The 14,000-nt window shown below is 35.6% G+C and overlaps 1 protein-coding gene across 1 annotated transcript in view; it reads left to right on the plus strand.

Moving 5' to 3' along the window:
* LOC139740881 (kinetochore-associated protein 1-like) overlaps nucleotides 1-14,000 on the plus strand; it is a 61,585-nt gene that overhangs the window by 1,263 nt on the left and 46,322 nt on the right. The window contains exons 2-11 of the mRNA XM_071651466.1: nucleotides 3,836-3,956; nucleotides 4,281-4,396; nucleotides 5,015-5,090; nucleotides 6,041-6,121; nucleotides 7,351-7,385; nucleotides 10,133-10,243; nucleotides 11,901-11,985; nucleotides 12,478-12,536; nucleotides 13,165-13,262; nucleotides 13,665-13,815. Coding sequence (XP_071507567.1) covers nucleotides 3,836-3,956; nucleotides 4,281-4,396; nucleotides 5,015-5,090; nucleotides 6,041-6,121; nucleotides 7,351-7,385; nucleotides 10,133-10,243; nucleotides 11,901-11,985; nucleotides 12,478-12,536; nucleotides 13,165-13,262; nucleotides 13,665-13,815 — 933 coding nt within the window. The remainder of the gene's footprint in view (nucleotides 1-3,835; nucleotides 3,957-4,280; nucleotides 4,397-5,014; nucleotides 5,091-6,040; nucleotides 6,122-7,350; nucleotides 7,386-10,132; nucleotides 10,244-11,900; nucleotides 11,986-12,477; nucleotides 12,537-13,164; nucleotides 13,263-13,664; nucleotides 13,816-14,000) is intronic.

Consider the following 14,000-nt stretch of genomic DNA (forward strand, 5'->3'; position numbering starts at 1 on the left):
TCCGACAGTGAGTCCTGACATCAGGGTACATGCTTGTCAAGACTTCTTGTGCTGAAAGTCTCCTCCCTTCTTTCACCTTTTCTCATACATTTGTACAAGAACTACGTGGAGACTGTGCTAACTGATAACTTTATAAGGTTTCCTACAGTTACTCATTCTCAAATGTTAAAAATCATACTGAATTCTGAAATATCAATGTATACTTTCTTGCTAAAAAGTCTCATGGTTTCATACAAAATCTAAGTATAGTGATGAGGGACTATTGAATGAGTGTGATGCAGCATAAATTGAACAAAGGTTAGAAAAAAGAGGAAGGACATAAAATTTCTTTAAAAGGAAAAGAGAGCACTGCTACTGACAGAGAGAAATGAACAGGATAATTTTTTTGAGGAAAGATCAAGAATTTAAGAGAAGGATCATACACAATGTGATAGAAGTCATTACTTGACACGGGATGCCCACTGAATGTGACACCTTTGATCTTTCTGTATGCTAAAGACTTTATTATCACCAAGTCGATAGTCTGACCTTTTATTGAACATGTCCTGTTTTCATCCTCAAGTGCTTTATCTTTAATGGTAAGCGTATGACTATGACCTTCTTTCATCTGTTTCGTAGATCTTTCCTCCACAGAGACGTATTTTGATTTTCACACCTATTTGATACAGAGCATCTGCTACCCTTTGAAATTTGTTTTAAAAGGAATAAAGACAAAAACACCATTTGTGATGAACATTTACCCAGTCAGTAATTGCGATACAGCTCTAAAATGTAACATTTAGGCCTATACTTCCCGTCCTAAGAAGATTTTAAATAGTCAATGGGCTTCTGCTTCTACCTTTACTCTTCATGTTACCATTTGCTTTACAATCCAGTTTCCTTTCATACAAGTGCCATTACAGTGTATTATATAATTTGCTTTCAGGCAGTCAAAATACAACTTACTGCAAAAGAGAAGATGCACACTTCTTGTGAGTAATATGGCAACACTCAGGATGAGAAAATAGACAAAGTCAAAGAAGAAAGACAGAGACAGGAAACTTGTAAGAAATGTATAGGCCAAGTCATGATTGTGTTTCTGAAGACGTCATTTGGAAATTTTGTGTGGTCAGAAGGAAATACTAACATTATTCACAGGTTGATTAATCTAACTCTAACGCAGTGAGCTGCAGATGGATAAAAGAGGCTCTCTTACCTTTCTATGAATTAACAGAATTTGGTGGACTCACTCTTATGGTTCAAAAAGTTGTAGTTTGTTAAAGTTATTTTGCTGTTTTCTATTTCCTTTTAGTCTAGTTCATTTTATTTTGGTGGGCTTAAGTAGGACTTACACTGTAAGGGAATTATCAAATTATGCACTACATTATATACCACTATTACCAGGGGGCAACTTCAGCTATTAGTAAAATGTCACAAATTTTTAGTGATTAATATATGCCACAACATATAGATGATAATGATTAATCACTGGTGCAGTACCATAATCATAAGAAAATTTTCTTTTCAATTTATGATTGAATTGTAATTTGATATATTTGTCGTTGAACCACAACAGCATCTTTTCACTTAACAAATTAAAAGTTTCAAGCATCCTTAGTGTTCATCCTTAATATTAAACATTGTGTTCAATGATGGGGCTGCACACTGTGCTCTTGCACTGTAAATTGGCACTTTATGATTTAGATTTAAATTCAGTGTCAATCCGGACAGTTATTTATTATTTTCTTACGCATGTGCACATAATATTTATGTACCATACTTGTAAGTAATTCACACATATTGTCAATTATTGGCATATTTAGGAAGAAGAAAACAGAGAAATCTGTCTTGCATGATATCAACAAAAGAAATACAAGAAAATTTGAGTATTGTTAACTGGATTTATAGAATTGTACTTGTGTAGGGCTATTCTAGCGTAATTCCGTTACCATGTGTCTTAGATGTCATTTACCTGCAGAGTGTGAAATTCTTAACTTGAAAGTAGACAAATTTTGATGGATGTGGTACTTAGAAGTTACAAGATCTTGATTGACATAGTTACAACTTCAAATCACAGTCGTTAGCATGAACATTTTATGTTTTTTTGAAAATAAAAACTCATTTGGCACCTATACACTTGTAGTAGTTCAAGGTCAAAGGCTAGAGAGTACTTATTTAGTGGTTATATTATAGCTAAAGGCATAAACAATCTTTATCAAGACATTTCAGAATACATGAGTACCAAGAATGTGTATTTTTTCCAGTGTATTTCAGAAGGCGTAATTCCGTTACCATTTGTGTAATTCCGTTACCACTGACTTTACAGGGAAAAAGCCTGCTGCTTGAAAAATGTGATGAAATATTTGAAAAACAATACAACTAAATTGAAGTTGACACAATCAAAGATGAAATCAGACAACAACCTACAGTGTATGTGTTATAGATTTCAGAGAAACAACTCCCAAAGTCAGAGTTGAAGTTGTGACTAAATTTTCTGGTAATTCCGTTACCATCGCACATAGACCTCCTTTGTAACCACCCAAGTGAGAACATTTAACAAATTTGTATTTGGGGTGATAGTGTGCGTACCTCTGCATCTTTTAAATGTATCAAGAGAAGGCAAAGTAATCAATCCCGTATACAGGGTGAAAGAATATGAGCCAAAATTCTCTGATTTGTAATTCCGTTACCGCGGAATTGCCCTGCTACATGCTGTGCTGTGCACCCAGGCAGTGCTAGTTCAACATGTAGTTAGGCTAACTGTCTTCACATTCACTTGACATGCTTGACTTGCCCTTGGGTCTAACTGATAGAAAGTGAAATTTAATGAAATACGTCTAACGTTAGAAACTAACAAACGTTACTGCCCTTAGTCTTCAAATTTTAACTTTTAAGTAGATGTGTCTACGTACTGCTGTCTACTCTAAGTTACGTTAGTAAACTTTAAGTAACGCTAGTAAGTTAGTTGCAAAAATGAATTTAGGCTGTGTAACATGTTAGTGTACTGTTAGGAGGCAATTAAATTTTAGGAGGCAACTAACGTTATAACGTGTTAGATCTAATCCAGTTGGGCAATCATTTTGAATCATCATGCATCTTAAGATTCTTATGTAGGGCCTACATTTGTAGGTCGGGTATCGTATTCACACTCACTAGTAGTGTAGTCTCCATCCAGTGTACGTGCAATAGCTAGAGAACCACACTGAGTGAAAGAATTCTTTCTAGTTCTATCTAGAATCTAGCCCACGTACTGACGTAGTTCGATTCTGGAATTCTCATGACAAGTGTAGATTTCTATATCTAACTGTTAGACTGATGGTATCTGTCTCCCGGTGGGCTTATCTGATGGGACAAAACAGAGAGGGCTGACCATACATATTCCAATGTCAGATAAGAAGCCTACTGAGTACCGTGAAGAGACAGCTAGCATCGTCGGTCTAGATTTCTAGTCTCTACTAGAAAACGAGTGTCGGCCTTCGAATGTGCAGTGTCAGTTCTGTCGCTGTGCTGTGGGGAGTTATGGAGGTTGCGGTTTCAGATTATGAGGAGGGGGGAGGGGGTAGCCCCCTAAAGTTCCATTAAACATTATATAGATCTTATTTTCATCCAATTTGTGTGATTATCCCCTACTAGTCTATACAACATGAAAACCCCCACCCAAATCTTAACTGCCATTTTCACTCTGAACATTTTACATTGCCTTCAAACAATTTTTACATGGGTATGGCCATGGAGTCTTTTTATTTTAAGATTAATCACTGCCTTCACAGCACATTGGAATGTCTTACTTTTACTTTTTGTCTTGATTTGTATAGACCTATTCATCTTTCTGTTCTTGTGTCATTCATGTATGTAGAGCATCCCGGTTCCTGAAATAGCCGCATGTGCATCACCACTGGGCATGTGTGTTGGTGTGGACAACCAGGCAACATTCTTTGATGAAGGATGCCAAAGACTGAACAGTACAATAAGTCTTGGTAAAGTCATTGAATTTAAGCATATGATGGTAGTTTTGGTGGTTTTTTTGTGGTTTTTTTGTGTTTTTTTGTTTTTTTAGTTGTTTTTTTTTGAGGGGGGGGGTTGGTAGAGTGAGAGTTCTCTTCATTTTGCCACATTTACAACAGACCTTTCAGATAAGGATTTTCTGCTATATTTTTGAGTATCTTGTCCGTTATGATAGGACAAGAAGCAATTAGTAGTTGATATCAACATCATGACATGGAAGGTGAATGCTTGCATATTTGCATTAGATGCAGACTGATTTTAGTCATTCTTTCTTTCCCCATTTACTTTGTATGTAGAATCTCTCATTGATGTTACCTCATGGACGGACAACCTTCCCCTTTTGGTAACTGGTGAAAGGAATGGTTCTATTCACTTCATTCACACTGGATTGAGCAGAGTCATCTTTTCACAGGTGCTTAGTCTGCTGCAAAATTAGTCTGATTATATGGGGTATTTATAGAAAAGATGTTTCTATATGTGTCTTCACCAAAACTGCTCACCAGTAAGTAAATACTTGTAATTAGATATAATACAGATATCACTTTCTTGCTTTGTATAGCTGTGTGTCATGCAATGTGTACATCGGTGTATTTTGTCTAAGTATCAAAATGTTCAAGGATGCACGAATGAAAACCTTGCAAGTGCAAGTGTTTGAAATGGCAATGGCCTGATAGTCACTGAGAGTACAAGGTCTTTGTGATATCAGACTTTCACTACACAGTCCAAGTGATATAGAAAGGTGAAGAATGTGTTCCTGTCACAATCTTTTTAAAACATTCTCCATCATTATTCATTGTTAAATCAAAAGATGAAAATACAGTACTTCATTTAAAATGATTGTTCAATACACAAAGATGCCTGATATGGCAGAGAAGAGATTAAGTGAATGTGTTTTGATGATAAAATACTATTAATTTTGTGACAGAGTTAAATGTCTTCAGATCAAATGTAAGATTAGTTGATTGGAAACTAGTGGTATGTTTTGTGTGATTTATCATGGTATTGGTATGCTCTTTCTGATTGATTTCAGTCACTTCTACCAGGAAATGAGGGTGACCCTGACCAGAAGTTCTTTCATGGGATCTGCATTGTAGAAGACAATGAAGGTAACATGTGACATGTAATGAGCCCAGTTAAGTACACATGTCCACAAAGGATTTATTTGAATGTAATATGTCTTCGGAGTAAACAATCTGTATGAACACAAATGTAATTAAAGAATCCATTTGGACATTGTTCCACTGGAACACTTACTAATTTTGTGTATTTATTAAATTGCGTACCTTAATTTATTCATGTAGCCTGTAAGTTCTGAGTGCGAGTTCATCCTGTATCTTTTTTTTTAAATGTAATTTATAAAAAAGCACCTTCAACTGTAAGTTCTTCAAAAGCACTACATATATTTCAAATCATCACTACTCTGAGTAATTGGAGTTCAAAAATTTGAATTCAGAGTTTAAATTTTAAATTTTCTGAATACTTAAGGCATCGTAGTCACCTTAAGATGAAGTATATTTGCCACGAACTGAAACCCTCTGACTATACGTTCAGTGTTTTTTCATGTTTTCCAAATTAGTCACTATTTGTTAGCTGGCATAATTGAATTGCCTTTGTAGGTTACTTCATACGTTAAAAAACAACAACACAAATTTAAAAAAAAAACATGTATTCTTTTGTAGACTTCTTTTGTGACTGTAAGTTGGAATAAAAGGGAACATGTACGTAAAGCCTTCCATACCCAAGATTTGCTGTGAGGCTTCACTTTGCGATGTAATGCAGGGACCATAATTTATCAACCTTTAGCATTGCTGGATTTTATAGTTTGTTGTTTCCATTTCAGCTACATTAATTTGATTTTTAAGATAAGACATTGACTCAAAGAAACTCATTTTTCTGTGAATAGAATGCATTTTGATACCTAGGAAGGACATGCTGAAAAATACATTATGGAGTTCATTGCACAAGTGACATTCTGAATACCTGTTGAGACAAAAAAATCACAAATCCTAGTTTGAGCTTGTATAACTACTTTTTTTTTCTCTCTCTCTCTCTCCAGGCAACTACATCCTGCTACTTCTGACTGCTAGGAGCGTGCTGTACAAATTTTCCAACTTAAACCTGAAGAGGCTCACTGAAGGTGATATTGAGTTTGTGCGGGCTGAATATTATTTCATTTGAGGGATCCAGTTTCAAGCACTTACATGTAATCTATTCAGAAATCATCCAAGACTAGAATGCAGTATTTCATGTAGTAATTCCGGGGTGCCTCTGTCTAACATTATGGATCCACTGGAACCATTAAAATAGTCATTCTATGTATGTCATTATTGTCTGAATGAAATGAATATGAATGAATGACTGAAAGACCAGAATTTTAGAAATAGAATCTCAGAAAATATGGTACATTTTTTTCTACATAAAAAAAGCAAAATGTTCCAGATTTTGTCACAGTTGAAAATATCTATGTTGGAAATTTTTCCACCACAGTCTTTGGCAATTTAAGTGAGTTTTACTATTGTTATATTGCCAAAATTTAGCATTAGCTTTATTCTTGTTGCTGATTCTAATCCTTTACATTGATGAAGAGCAATTTGCTAACCAGTTGCAATAAGAACAACTTATCGCAAGAATTTGTTAATTTGAATAATTATGCAATACTGTAAAAGTGGAAATTTTCTCGGTGTTGAAATTTTCACGCATTTCACGCAACCAGAAACTACTGCAAAAATAAAAGCATGCGAATATTTTTGCTAGCCATATATATGTTCCTGTGCGTGATGTCTTGATTCTGCGGAATTAAAAACGCGCGAAATTCTTCTTACCAGGCCAAGTGCGAAAAATTAGTTGCGCGAAAATATCCACTTTTACAGTACTGTCATAGTCGCTATAAAGGTTTCGAACCAGCATTAATTGTCAAGCAGAAACTCAGTAGTCTAGTGGATGTGACACCTAGCAAGTAATTAGGATATCATTTGTTGGAATCCAATGGCCATGATTTTGTATCATGGCTACTACTAAAACACTGAATAATCAGTTTGTTTATGTCAATGAACAGCAATTTGTTTATCAGTTGCAATAAAGCAACTCGACAAAACATTCTTTAACCCTTTAAGAACAAGAACCGGGCAAGTGTCAGTGGGAAATGCATGTTGTAACAAAATTAGTCAGTCCTCAACAGGTTAGTTTGAATACTTGCTGTGCTTTTTGTTGCAATGAAGTCTGATCTCTAGAATTGTACTTGCTAATCACTGAAGAGTTTTGGTTTATAGAGGTATGTGAGTTTTTAGGTTTATAATGCCCTCCTTGGTATCATTTGAATCAAGATAATAATTTTTCTTTTATTGCTTTGTTTTTCGCTTGTTATAGCCATACAAGCAGGAAACCTGGCAACAGCAAAGGAGGTGAGGCAAAAACAACAATAAAAGTCTGTAATCCATCCTGTACATGTAGACAAGACTAGGGACATAAGGCCAAATCAGTGTGTAGTGCACATATATATTTTTCAAATCCAAAAGTAATATAACAAAGGAGGACTTTATTCTCATGTTTTGCAACAACAACCCCCCCCCCAAAAAAAAACAACAACAAACAAACAAACAAACAAACAACAACAACAACAACAACAACAAACAAACAAATCAATGATAGTGGCAGTGACAGCTCAGTTGGGTCCCTAAGTTGATAACATGTTTTTGAGATGGGAGAGATTGCAAAGATATACAGTCCCCTCTTTGATACTGACCTGCACACCAGATATTAAAGTTGATTATTCTTTGAAGTTTTCATCCTCACTAATGCCCCATAGATTCAAAGCAGTGCTGAAAACACATAAAATATTTCAAAGATCAACTTTTTTTTAGAGTAGTGCTATTTTTTGTGGGTGCATATGAAGGGAAAAGATGACAGTTGCTACTGCATTTCTAGGGGTAACCCCTTCAAAATACCCATGTGTTACCTTCAAAGGAGCTGAAATACTATGAATTTCAATCATCTCTCCATTCTATAACACAAGTAGATTATGGCAGGCATCAAGAGCAAAAACAAAGCCAGTTTCTTAGTGTTTTGGGGGCCTTTTAAGAGGTGGCTACCATGGAGAGGCACAATTAGGTTACATCAAGGTTGAACCCCCTTCCCTTCCTCCACCTCAACTCACTTTATTCTTTTTTATTATTGTCTTTATTCCAAATGACTTTCCCTGAGGAATATATTTTCAGGTACTTGTAGTTACATGATATGACACGTGCATGCACTTTAAAAGTCATTACTGAAAGGGGTGTCAGAAATACTACAGGGTCTAAAAACAAAATTTAACCCTAACCAGGCGGGGCTTTTTGGCCTGTTCTGTGGCCGGGGGAGGGTCGATTCAATCCCCACCCACCCACCCCCGAGATCTCAGCCATCAATCGCGCAATCTCCCTGAAAATTGGCACATACATTACTTGTCACGTAATCTACCAAACTATAATAGAAAAAATTGAATTTTTCATTTTTATATTTCATATCAATTAATATGCGTGAAATCATTAATTTTTCTCTTCAGAAAATAAAGCTAATGGCATCCTAATGTTTGCTAACATTATTCCTTGTAGCACTGTTGTGTAGTGATACACAAAGTTATCACTTTACCCCCTCCTAGTCCACAATGATGACTGGATATACCAGTTCACCTCCACCAGTCAATGACCCCTACCAATACTCTCCACCTCCAGTGAGTCATCGACCTTCATCATCCCTCGAGTATACATTGTACTTCTAGCCCCATCTAATTTACGACCAGACTAAGTCAAACCTAAACATGCTGCCCTTCCCCCATTGATTACTTAGAATTGTTGTTGAACCCAAAACCAAGAATACTACCTCCTTTATAAAACTAGTCCCGCCTTTGTTCCTATAACAACCAAAGTTTTGCCCAATTAAAATCCCTCTTTAACACGAAGACTCCACCCCCATTCACCCATCCATAATGTGTTACAACAGTGTATCAGGAACCAATGTGTAATCCTCATGATTGAATGTATGAAGAGAATTACAAGGTGTATAACATGCAGAGAAGAGGACTTGGATTCTGACACTCTAAGAGAGAGGATCGCCCCCAAACGCCTCTCCAATAAAGTGCTCTTGGAACATTAAACTGAACTGTGTCGCAAGTCATTCTTACTGTGTACCTCCCAAAATATTAACCGATCCCAACACAACAGCATTCCTAACAAATGTACTTGAAAAAAAAAATCTGGTATCAAAGTTAATTTCGTATTGTATTCAATTGTTTTATGAATTTCTTATGTATTTCTTTGTTTTTCGACTTTTTTTTTCCATTTTTTCCACAAAATTTATTACAGAACCTATTTTAAGCATAACTGTGCTAGAATTAATTACTTAATTAATTGACACCTACAAATTGTACTAGCACCTGTGCTACCTCTTGGTTCTTTTAGCAACCTCATTGTGTACAACATTGCCATATTGTAGATCTTTTTTAGATTAATAGTTTTAGATTACATAATCATTTATAATTTTATATTATAGACTATATTCAATATGTTTTGTTTAGATCGTTTAGACATTTACATGTAGTATGTATTAATATTGATGTATAAACATGTATTCAAACTTTCCTGTACATATGTTGTTGTTATAAATAAACTCAAACTCAAACTCAGATTTCAGCCATAGAAAGTGAAAATAATCATATCTTTTTTAATAAGGTGAGAAAACTATTTGCATAGACTTTGTGCACAAAATCACGTTTTTGAACCATTTTCGATATGACAAACATGTACAAAAGGTCGTGCAGTGTCGTAGCAGTATGTCCGATTTTCGCGAAAATGGTGTCATAAGATTTGCGAGACTTGAAAGTAAAAAGTCACAAGCGGCGCAGTCAAAAAAAAATCGCGCGGCAGAATGGTCACAGAAAATGTTGAGGGGGGGTTGATTGAACCCCCCCAAGCCCTTTTTGGGTTAAATAAGGTGTTTCAGTCTGTTATGTTGATAGTAAAGTTATTGAATTGTCAGAACCTGGTTGAAATACCCTCTTTTATTCGTTAGTACACCTGAAATCTGAAAAATACTGTATATACATTCTACCCAATAATAGAATGTGATATTGACCCACTCTCTGAGCTATCACCATTTTGCATGTAATTTTCAGTTTCAGAACCAGATATCAACTGAAACGGTAGACCTGTCCAGTATTCACACAGAGGCAGTGACAGATATTACTCCTATTACTATTGCTGGCCAGCCTCATCTTGTGACGTCAGTAAGTTTGTTGGACATGCTGGCAGCCTTGTCAGCAGCTCACAGAGTATAGTTTGCTGATGTAGAGTTCAGTGATATGAACAACTACCTTTCAATGCTCCTGAACTGATCAAGTATCATGTCATGTGATTTGTCGTAAATTAGGGTTTTATGAAAAAATGTGTCATTCATTGTCAATATGTCAATAATCAGGTAATTGATACAAGATTCCTAAGAAAAAAAGGTATGTTCATGATTCTTAACTACAACAACCAAAATAACATACAATTTGTTTATATGAAACAGTGAATTCATGTTGTCATTTTTTGTCCCCGCTGAACGAGTTCGAGCAGGGGACTATGAAACGGGCTCCGTACATGTGTGTGTCCGTGTGTCTGTCCGTCTGTCCGTGTGTGCGTCCGTGTGTGATCAAAATCTTCAATTTGCTACTTCTCTGTCATTTATGAGCCAATTTTGATTCTGTTTGCTTTATATGATAGCACTACATGGGAGCTTTGAAACTTCTACACGGAATTTCAGTTGTGACCTTTGACCTGTCTTTGACCTTTGACCTATATTGTACATTTTGCTACAAAATGCTACTCCTTCGCCATTTCTAACCCGATTTTGATTCCATTTGCTTTGTGTGATGGCACTAGGTGAGGGCTTCAAAACTTCTACACAGAATGTTGACCTTTGACTTCTTTGACCTTTGACCTTGATTTTTGAACTGTATTGTACATTTTGCTACAAAATGCTACTCCTTCGCCATTTCTAACCCGATTTTGATTCCGTTTGCTTTATGTGATGGCACTAGGTGAGGGCTTCAAAACTTCTACACAGAATTTTGACCTTTGACTTCTTTGACCTTTGACCTTGATTTTGACCTATATTGTACATTTTGCTACAAAATGCTACTTCCGGCAGGGACATATATTACGCACCGCGTAATTTCTACTTTTCCTTGTTTTCAATATTTTTGTTCCTTTTTTGTGTACATTAAACAAAAGATAATAACAAAATAATGAATCTAGGTGATATCAGATACCCAGTAGATTTGCAACAAATCTCGTCTTGTCTGGAGACACTTAACACAAGCTTGAAGGGTTTGAGATATCTACAAGCATTAGAATGTATCTCTGTCCTTGATATCAAACAGCTAGAACACAATCAAATGAGACTAGAGCCTTTAAATCATGAATATGTGTCACAGAACACAGGAATCAAATGTTTTGTCTAGTCAGACATTCTCTTCTATTTAAGATACTTTTCTAAAGTGTCAGTAGTGTTTCCAATTTAAGAAGTAGATGTCATGTCAGAAAAGTGCATGACATGAATTCCCGTTGGATTTACAGGGATTATGAATTACTTTTGACAATAGTTCAATACTTTGCTGAATACGAATAGATAGTGATATACACTGTATGTTAATGTTACTTCTGAAAAAAAAAAAGGATACTTACAGTTCTGTTGTGTGAGCTCAGTGTGAATTCATGCTTTCATCAGTTCAAGGTTTTTATTGAAGAGAGGTCTTTGCTGCTTTTGTCTCAAAATGAAGTTCTAGATCTAAAAAAAAAAAAAAAGAAGAACAAGAAGAAGGAGAAGAAGTAGTACGGTATGTATTACCAGTATCCATTCTGTTCAACTTTTTTTCTTTTTCTTCTTCTTTTTTTGTTCAGGGCAGAGGCACAAATGTGCTGGCAGTGTGGAAGTGTGGAACCAAAGTAGAAATCTTGAGGAAGGTAAAAGCAAGTGTGTTTGTAGGTGAGTATGTTATGTTTATCACAAACTACTTCAGTGCTTGAGAAGATGTCCAATGCATTATATATTTGTGCAATCATGACATTGTTTCATTAAATATGCAAAAATGAAAAACCAAGAAAATGAAATCGTAGGGTGACTTTCAGGGGAAAAGACAAATTTTGTAATTTGATTTGCTCTTGGTGCTTTAAGTTCTTTGAAACCCTTAAAAAATAGAGCACATGAAAGTTATGTGACATAGCTTTTGAAAAATGATTATTGTTGGGAGAAATTTCACAGCAGAAAGTAAACAAAAAAAAAAGTAAATGTTCACTATGAAGTGTCCTAGATTATGTTAGTCTTTGGTCCAGCCAGTCATTGTTTTATTGTGATTTATATCAAGTGTGTAGAATGTAGACATAAATAAACTTTGAGAATGAATTTTAACTCCTGTTTGTTGTCTCACACTTTTTCAATGCGTAACCTCACATTGTCATCATTCCCTTTTTCTTACAGGTGGACATGTCACTAAGTGTGTTGCTCATGGACAATACATCTTCACACTTGATGAAGAGGTATTGATCTTGTAGTAACCCAAAATTCTCTATACTATGAGATGAACATTACTGGGGATTTTACGGCAGCAGTTTCTGCCAAATAATAATCTGTAAGATGCCAATGACTATTAGTTCATTTTTCATTATTCAGAAAGAATAGTGATTTGCTTTTAGAATAAGCAGCTGCTTTTTCAATGCATCTGATCTTTCAGTGATAGTAAAATTATCCCAATTATAAAGTTGCTTGGAACATAGACTACAAATCTCACATAAATTCCTTGTTGGAGTGTACCATAAAAGGATATGTTCCATCTTTCTGCCTGGGATCCGGGGGGTGGGGGGGGGGGGGGGGGGCTTGACAGGGTAGAAGAGACACTAAATCTAAGTTTTTGAACATTTTTTCCAGATTTTGATCAATCTTCTAATGATATGCATCTTTTGGTTCACTTTGTTATGTAGTTTGGTAAAGCCATTCTCATGAAAATATAGGGAGAACAGAGTGATTGTCACAATGTAACATAACCAGAGTATCATGATAACAACTTGTAAGATTTATTGACTCTGACCATTAAACAATGTTACCTATAACATATGATGTAACATAAGTTGGCATGTATGATGTTTTGATGTGTTTCATTCCTTTCAGCACAAACTCTGTCTGTGGAATACCACCCCTCTTCTCTTGTCTGTGTGGCCTGTAAATGTGAAAGATTTCATGATAGCTGGAGGGAGCAGCACCACTAGGTGAGTTAGTCTTGCCTTACAATGACAGAGAGAAATTTTCAGAATTCAACAATCACACCATAACATTGACAAAGCACTCATACTGAAAGTATGAGAAAATAATATCAAAGCACTTTTTTTGATGAAAACAGGTAGGCAAATTTCTAATGACATGTCATTCTTCATTTTGTCAAAGTAGGGGATTACTACATACCTGAAAGGATGGATGGATAATGCTGAATTATTTTTGCCTACTGACATGAATGTGCTACACAAATATCTTCCTGAATACTCTTTGACACCTCCCTAGGAAAGATGGCAGTCTTGAAATTGGCTGTAATCATTTAATCAGAGCATCATTGATGGCAAGTGCATCATAAAAACTCTTTCCCAATTTTCATTCTGTCTTTTTAACTTTTTCAGAGAATCTAGGCCAGAGTACCAGCTGATAGTCCTAACTATCCCCAATAAGACAGGTGCTTTCCTTAGGGTCTACACCCTGCCTGGATTCCAGTGTACCTATTCCCTGGCAGTGAGCCATGTCACTGCATTAACCAACATGCCATTCAATCAGGTAAGAGAAAATTACTTTTTACAAAATAATTCATTTTATGTGATGAAATTTGATATTGCACTAGTCTTCTTTAGTCACTACTTTAGTAAAGTCTTTCAAGTTCAGGATAGCAATCTTTGTGATTCACATGTAAACCCCCAACCAATCAACTTTCAATCATCATTCATGAGATAAATGTACAAAAC

The sequence above is a fragment of the Diadema antillarum genome, unplaced genomic scaffold (assembly GCF_040938485.1).
Source record: "Diadema antillarum isolate AM-2024a unplaced genomic scaffold, OU_Dant_1.0 seq00000889_RagTag, whole genome shotgun sequence".
Taxonomy (NCBI): Eukaryota; Metazoa; Echinodermata; class Echinoidea; order Diadematoida; family Diadematidae; genus Diadema; species Diadema antillarum.